This window comes from Cynoglossus semilaevis, chromosome 13 (assembly GCF_000523025.1).
Source record: "Cynoglossus semilaevis isolate Cse_v1.0 chromosome 13, Cse_v1.0, whole genome shotgun sequence".
In the NCBI taxonomy this organism is placed as follows: Eukaryota; Metazoa; Chordata; class Actinopteri; order Pleuronectiformes; family Cynoglossidae; genus Cynoglossus; species Cynoglossus semilaevis.
In genome coordinates, this window is record NC_024319.1 from 11940470 (window position 1) to 11949048 (window position 8579).

At 39.0% G+C, this 8579-nt stretch overlaps 1 protein-coding gene across 1 annotated transcript in view; it reads left to right on the forward strand.

The window, feature by feature from the left end:
- The window catches only part of LOC103388616 (CUB and sushi domain-containing protein 3), a 189517-nt gene that overhangs the window by 27068 nt on the left and 153870 nt on the right, over positions 1 to 8579 (forward strand). Inside the window, exon 3 of the mRNA XM_025061476.1 lies at positions 1679 to 1791. Coding sequence (XP_024917244.1) covers positions 1679 to 1791 — 113 coding nt within the window. The remainder of the gene's footprint in view (positions 1 to 1678; positions 1792 to 8579) is intronic.

Genomic DNA, 8579 nt, shown 5'->3' on the forward strand with positions numbered 1-8579 from the left:
CTTCATTTCTTTAGTGACATGGTCCTATTGGAGGGTTGGATTTCAATGGCTGGATGTTGAACTAATGATTATTTATATATATATGTATATATATATATATACATATATAACCTTAGCTCTGTGTACTAGTTCTCAATAGTAAATATATACACACATACATTTATTCATATATACATTTATCGTGGGGCTTGAACCCAGGACCCTGTGTGTGTTAGAGAGATGTGTAAGGAAGGTGTGATAACAGCTACACCATGGAACCGTGTGTGTGTGTGTGTGTGTGTGTGTGTATGTATAACCTGTGCAACTAAAGGCATCAATGAGTTGGACTATTTGTTATCCATGGTCTCACCTCGAGCCCTAAAGCCTGTCATAAATTGTCAGTTCAACCTCAGACCAACTGCATACATTCATAGTTGTTAACTTTTAGGTGTGTTTTCGCCTGCTTTCTGCACATGTGGCCGTTATTTACTGGAAGGCCCAGCACTGTTCGCACAGCTGTAATTGGAAACTCTATTGAAGCTGTAAATACAGCGGCGTCTTTCCTGCTGTCACTTGGGAAATTTCTGCGCTTCTGCAATTGGCCTACAACACACATCCGTCAGCTGGCCTACCGTCAAGGAGAGGTTTCAGTCAGCACACGCAGGCAGAAGCTTCGGGAGAGAAAATGAGATGGCATTCAGAAAAGAGGACGTTCAGTTTCGTGTACAAGTTTCATACATGCGGCCATTCGCCGGCGTACAGCAGTCAGGGCAAGGTCGATGGAACATCAACAACTGCTGCCGAGGAACGGTCAGCAACACATCTTGTTTACGATGTCGTGAAAGTAAATGGATTTGTTTGGATCTGCACCTAATTTGAAATGCAGTAATGAAGCAGTCTGTTATGGTGCTGCTGCCAGCCCTCAAACACCGTCCAACAATGGAGACGGTTCTCACTGGGGTTCTGATTGTTTATTACACACTTCATTATTGGCACAAAATTGCATAACAATTCTAGCCCTGTTTAAGTAGGTGCAAATTGTTAAAGTATACAAACGTGACAGTTGTAAAAGGTTTGAGGTGTTTTCACAGTCGCTTTTCAGGTCACAGTGTTTTCATGATGACTTTTATTTATTTAATACTGAGATGACAGATATGTTACAGAACAGGTTTTTCTTTCCTTTTTTTTTTTTGCCAATTATGCACATTGAATCACAACATTAGCGTAGGATGATATTTTCACAGCTTGTTGGTAAATAACATGCAGTTCATCAATGTCACTCTCCCATGTTATTGTTATTAGAGGTACGGTCAGACTCAGAGAGAATCAATATGACCAGGCTGCCTATGGTTGTAAAATGAGGGTTGAGGGTTTAAAAACATCACTTTTTGTTTCTGAAATTACTTTTATATATAGATAATCATTAGTATCTAGCACAGAAAATATATTTATATAGTTAAATATATGAATTTATTAAACACAAAATTGATTTGAAAGCCTATTCATCTAAAACCAATGTGTCGCCTGGAGACAAAAAAAAACGATATTGTTTATGTGGGTAAGGAAACGATTGGTGTACATTTTAATGTTAACATTTTCAAAGATGTCATTATGAAGATATGTATTGTTCAAATGTTGTTTTATGTATTCATTACTGTATGTGATAAGAACTCATGTTCTGTCTTGTTCTGTTCTGCAGGTTAACAGGGTTCACGATCCCGCCGCCTTTTACCAGTTCTGGTTCCATATTTTCACTGAGGCTTACCAGTGACTTCGCTGTGAGTGCTCATGGATTTAAAGTAGCTTATGAAGGTAAGGGAAAAAAAGCTTTGTTTTTCTGGCTTGTCCTTCAATGTCTCCTGAAACAGTTCTTTGTATGGCATAAGGAAAACATGAGGAGTTTAGGTGAGAAAATATAATCAATGAACTCACCCATACAAATTATGTATGTCATAAAATTTGGACGTCAGTCTTCTGTAGAGATGTCCCTGTGATCAAATTTACTGCAGCTCATTTTCTGCTAGATTTTCATTGACGGGTTAACGAAACATTAGGTTTCTAAATTTGGCCGAATCAATCTCATTTTCCAAAGCGTCGTCCCTTCTCCCGCAGTCCTGAACTTTCTCTGTGGCACCAGAGGTGCATCTGAAATTGCGAGGCAGATGGTGAGGAGAATTAGTTGAACTAATGGATGAACTGAGTGATCAGTGTAGGAGCAGAGCCGGCTGCAGTGGGTTGCTATCTAAATATGAACCATCCTTCTGTGACCGACTTGCTCATCCCTGCTGCTTCTTTGTATGATTTTTTTCCCCCCGTCTCTAATTCCTTATTGTTTTCATTTAGTTTGAACAAAGGATTTCCTTCTTTGTGTTGGCTGCTCGTCTGCAACTTTTCTCCCTTCGTCTTTTTTGTCTTTTTATTTATTTTTCCATTATCTTCACCTTCACCTCCTCCAGCACTAACAAGATGAACCAATCCTCTGAGGTTACTCCTCTCCCCCTCCTCCCTGCTGACCCTTTCTATCTTCCCCGTCCCCTTCTCATCCCTTGACCTGCCCTGGTCCTGCTCCGGCCACGACCTCGTCCATCACCACACATGGGTTTGTCTCCCCCTGTTTCTCCCTGTTTCTCCTGCCTCTCATCCACTTTGGTTAAACTACATTATGCAGCCTTGTCACCATACACAGTCAAATCACTGTGCAGTCTCAATCCAGGTTGATTTTACGGTCACGGACATTTCATTACTCGTTTTATTAGTAATAACTTTATTACTGTGTTTGAGGAAGTAATATGGGCAGTGTAAACTATTTTACAACTCAGATAATGGTTGTGTTTCTGCCCTGTTAAATTATATATCTGTATATATATGTACATACTGTATATCTACATCTATTATACTGTATATTTAGTGTCTTGCCAGTTTTATTATTAGGGAGCCTGGTCCTAAAGCTGTGGCACGGTGATATTTGGAGTAGACAGTATTGTCAGTTGTTTATGGCTGTTTTTAATTTAATGATCTGAACATGGTACACAACATAAATGTTTGAACCACCAGCATCTCTTTGCTCACACCATTATGATGCAATCAATTAGGGTGAGTGTGAAGTCATTGAGTGAAAAGCATCATTGAGCCACCTATTTTGGATTTAAAAAGAGAGACACTGCAGTACCATGAAATAGGACAGAAATGTGGTGCGTGTAGTTGTTTATTCTCCCAGAAGAAATAAAGGAGCAACTTTAGCCTTTGGGATCATTGGAAAACAATTGGAAAATCCAATTGGAGAGTCCAAGAGCCTGACACACATGATTCATTAGCCAGACTAAAGCATTTCCTTTAAAGGTTTTGTTTGTATGAAATTTTGACCCCAATTATTGTCACTGTATAAAACGCCAGCCTTTATTTGTACATTAATTATGTTTGTTTATCCAATCACACCCAGGCAGGTCTTCGTTTTTGTCATTTGTGTCGTGTTGAAACCCATTTCTGCTTGATCTGATTTCTAGTCTCTCTGAAATATGAGTTGTCTCTGGTCTAACGTCTCACAAAATACAAAGATTATTGGACATTAGACATTAAAAATGGAAACAAGAAGGCGTTAATTTAGCTAAATGTAATCTTAACTCATTATTTCCTGAAGACATTGCCGGTCGGTGCTGACACTGGATTCAGAACATTCTTGTAATCATAACTCAGAGTCAAAGAGGACATTTCAATTCTTTGTCTACAGAAAACAGTGTAACCGGTTATTACAAAAATACTCAAAAGATAAAATTAGTATTTTTTCTGTCTTTTTACCAAGAACTCATTTTACATGTGGCACTTCATGCCATTTATACCCAAGCACACAGGATTTAAATAAAGATGTTCTGTAAGTGTCCAGTGTGGGCTAATGCAAGAACATATCCATCCTAGAAGACAAGTTTGAGGAGAGAATTCAAACTTACAGTATGTGACTTAAAAATAATATCTTATTATAGAGCAATGGAAACAAGAAGAATTAGGAAGGAATTAGTACAAATATATTTTTTGCAGTCTAGCAACTTTATATCCAGATACCATGCCTCAGGCATGAATTCAAAACCTTACTGTTTGGGTTTTTTGGCCTTGTTTCCTGGCAAGTTGGCTGTTAACAGTAAATCACATCTGTGCAAAGCAGTGCAGCATAAAAAAATGTGATTTCTGTTCCCCCTTAGCTAGTGTGGAGTTGAATCATTTCTTTTTAAATGTGTTCAATTTCAAGCTAAAAAAAAAAAAAAAGCGTCATTCTCTACCAAACAGGATGAAGTACATCCTCCATTCCTACTCTTTCCTTTAGTTGCCAGGTACTTGGCAAAAAATGCACACTAGACCTTGAGCGCCCCTTGTTACACTAATGTTAGACGTTTAAGTCATTCAAAGTGTTCAAAGTACGGTACTCGACTTGAGTATTCTGAACAAGATGTTTCAGTACACACACACTGCATTAAAATCCGACTGTTAAACTGGCTTACCCACCACGTTGTTAAACCCATATGCACTTGCGTTGTTTCACTCATGACTGACACACACTGGTAAACACCTTTGGTGTTCTTATCCATAATGCATTATTTGGAGAACTTTGTAACACACTTCCTCTGCTTCGTTCCGTCTCGTTATGCTGCCACCGCCAGATACATTTGACACATGAATATGTATGCGCTGCTCATTCCTATAAATGAAATGTGCCATGCTTGGAAACTCTGAGATGATTGAGTCAGGACTACAATTAAGTAGGTTTGAATCTGCATGCATATGAGGAGGACAAAATAAGGCACGGCAAAAAGGAATGTCATTTCTCTCCATGTCGCATCTGTCTTTTTTTTTTCGTGCTGGAATGAAACTTACCCTTCCCTAAGTTTGTGTGAATTTTATTGCTGATTCAGTGCCTGCTCTTCTACTCTATCACCACAGCCTCAGTGTCATCCCACGGCCTTAATCAGAGCCTGGAAGGTTTGAGCTGCATTTATTAGGAACCAGAGATATGGCAGCTTTTCTACAAGACTGCTAAACAAAAGATACTCGTGGCGAGGGATGGAGATAGGCTGCAGCTCAACCCTGCACATGTCTTAGTTCTGCTATCTCCTTGCCCTTTGCTGAAGGTTGTGTGTTTGCAACAAACACATTATTGTGCCTATCGGAGAACTGTCACTGCCATTTCAACCCCTTCTTCAGAAAAGTCTTTGAGAGACAGCTGACCTACGGGGTACAATTCCATCTTTTCTCCTCTCCTTCTCTTCTCTTCTCTCCAGTGTCTCCACGCTGCAGCCAGAGCAACCCCTACATGCAAACATGCCTCACTGCACATCTGAGTTTTGTTTACCATGTCCCTTGTCCTGTGATGCACAACATAATCTGTTTGCGTTCCTTTTCTTTTTTTTTCCTGCATGAAAATCCATCTCTGTAGATAGATATACGCCGTCAGGGTAACGGTGGCAGTCGGCACGGGCGTGTGAAGAGGAGATGCGTCTCTTCTGCTCACAAACACTGCCACTCCATCAAAACCTCCGTCTTCTTCAAAGGGCTACAGCGTCATTAGATATACAGGCAGAATAAACAGCTCATCCCGAGAGAGTTCCTGCACCAAACTCCCTCATTTACTAGTTCACATAACTTACTAGTTATCACTCTGCAGGGGAATGAAGCGAGGACGTCTCCTTCACTGTCCCGCTACAGTTTTATTTAATACATTTATGACCTAGCAGCAAGTTCTGTGTTGATGTTTTAACTTTGGAAACACGAAACAATTCTTATCTGGCGCAAACTGGATCTCACTGAGCCAAAATACTCAACAAAATCTATTACATAAAATCATATTTGACAATATGTTTTTGCATATTATAATGTGAAGCAACACATTTTTATTTATATATATACACTCATATTTCCGGATGAGAAAGGTGATCCTTCATAAAGCATAAATAGTCTCTTGTGTTTGTGCACTTTGCATCCGTTTGCTCGCCCTGAAGTGAAGTTTGTGCAGGAATTCATTAGGTTTAACTTCAACTCAATCCCCAAGGTTTTACACGCATCTGTTTTCCCAAGGTTCAGTTATAGTAACAATTTATTTGGGCTCCTCCAGACAGCAACACTTGTTAGCTCAGGGCCAACACTGTGTCTAAGACGTTTCATTTCTTCGGGGGATTCTACAAACCATCATAAAAGACTTCCTGAGTCCATGTCAAGAGCAGGCTGTTGCTAAATGTTCTCCTTTTGTTCTTTTTCACTGAGCTGCTGCGGCGGTTAATTTAGCCTAAAATTAAAGGCACATTCAACGCATCTTCATTGAATATGTGCGACCCATAAGGCTTTTATATAGTACAGATGCTTTTCCGTGGATTTATTCAGGGGCATGACTCTCTGAGACATTAGTGATGGCGTTCTATTCACCAAAGGCCAATGAGTCAGAGCTGGTGTAATTACAGATGAGCTGCATCTGTTGCATTTTAATTTCTGGCCTGTTACAAGTATTTACATTTATTGCTATAGTAATCGTTTTGTTTTGTTCTTTTGGTCACAAACAACTGCTAGAAAATGAGTGTTTATGTCAGCACGTATTTTCAGCTCACTTTAGATTCTTATAAACATTAGTAAGTACTCACTAAAATCGCCTCTCCCACGCACAATCGGTTTGTTCACAGTTGCCATATTAAGTTTAAATACAGGAAGTATTTTGTGCTTTGGTTCAAAATGTAAAAACAAACCATTTGAATTTTTATTTTTTGTATGTTATGACATGGTGTTTATTTTCATCCTTTCATCAAACCTTTGAACTAAACACGTGGTGTCTCCCTGTAAAATAATCTGTACCCTATTACAGTTTGTTTGTCTCAGTGCAATCTGCCCAATGTCCCAGTAACATCTGGCTGCTGAAATTAGACTTCTGTTCGGTGTAGAACTGATTTTCCAGGTACTCGTAGCTTTGGGAAAGAAAGTGTAATAACACTTGGTGCATGAAATCCAGACATTTTGATTCGAGTCACGTTCTTGTCACACAGGTAGCACAGAAATTATAAAATGAAAAATAAAAGTTTTCGATTTATTGGAAAAAAGCAGAGAATCGTTAAAACATCGCAGTGAATAAAAATGTTTGGAATCGTAAAAAAGTATATCCAAATCTAAATCCATGCAGCATGAGGTTAATTATTGGCTCTAAATTAACCATGATGTGTGTTATTACGTGTGTGTCCTTGTGATGGAGTGGTGAAGGTTTCATGATTGGCTGCAGCTCCCCTGTGTTCCAGAATAAACGAACAGATATAAATGAATAAAAGGCCCGAAGAATGAGAGAGAGAACAAGACATTAGCCCGATATCTTTTAGACATATATCAGCTGAATTCACCATCACACCCGAGGACGTTGAGTTAAGACACACAAAGCCTGAAATGTGAGGATGAATTTGACATTAAGACTGTGTGTGTGTGTGTGTGTGTGTGTGTGTGTGTGTGTGTGTGTGTGTGTGTGTTATTTTTCTTCATGACTCAAATGTAGTGTGAAAGGTTCAGGTACTGGTCCTTGCATCACTGGGTGATTGGGTCGTGGTGATGTCTAGTCATGCTCAGAGAACACACACAGCGCCACATGTTCACCATCTCACCAACTGCACACTTACCCCACAACAGCTGACTGCCTTTATATCATCATTAACGACTGATTACTCTCTGCATTTATCAACATGGAGCAGGTAAAGGCTTTTAAGATAGGTGTATTTACTGCTTAGTGAACAACGTGCATGAGACTGCAGTCATTTCCCAGGAGAGATCATCTGCTGTGTGTGCATGTGTGTGTGTGTGTGTGTGTGCAGGTGTGACTGCTGTGAGCATGACCAGACTGTTATACAGCCTTATAATTCAGAACTGTATCGACCAGTGGCCATATGCTAAGCTATCCCAAAAAAATAAAAATAAATAAATAACAAAACACAGCTTATAATCACTGTTTTCATACACTCTAATAGGCAGACAATACAAACGAACCAATCGTGAAGTAACAGTGTGTAGTTTTGTAATCACCACTGAAGAGACTTCAGAAAATGACCTTGATTTCATTACCAAAATAAGGACTGTATTACGTCCTGGTGCTGATGAGTGGGACCGTCCTGGGTTGATAGATTTTTGTTTTCGGTACATGAAGAACACAACCGCTGAGACTAAGCACACTCAGAATAATTTATTAGTACTTTGACTGCAGAGGCTGCTGACATTTAGCAAACATTACATGGAGTTGTTGAAGGCCGAGTGATTTGACCAAAATAATAAATACCAATTCTGGCAGACATTGGTTGTTCCCATTGTATACAAAGGTACTTTATTACACCTGCCGAGGAAATGGACCAATTGGAAAACTATAAAAACACTTGACAGTAGTGATTTTGTATGAATTTATGTATATGTATTTATATGTGTATACGTATATATGTATTTATATATACATAGAATTATTTATGTATACATATATGTATATATATATATATATATATATGTATATATATATAATGGCTTTGGATTCCAGTTTGTAGTTAAATCAAAACGAGGTACACTGGCCACAGGGCCTTCAATGCAAATATACTTGACAGGTGGTGGAC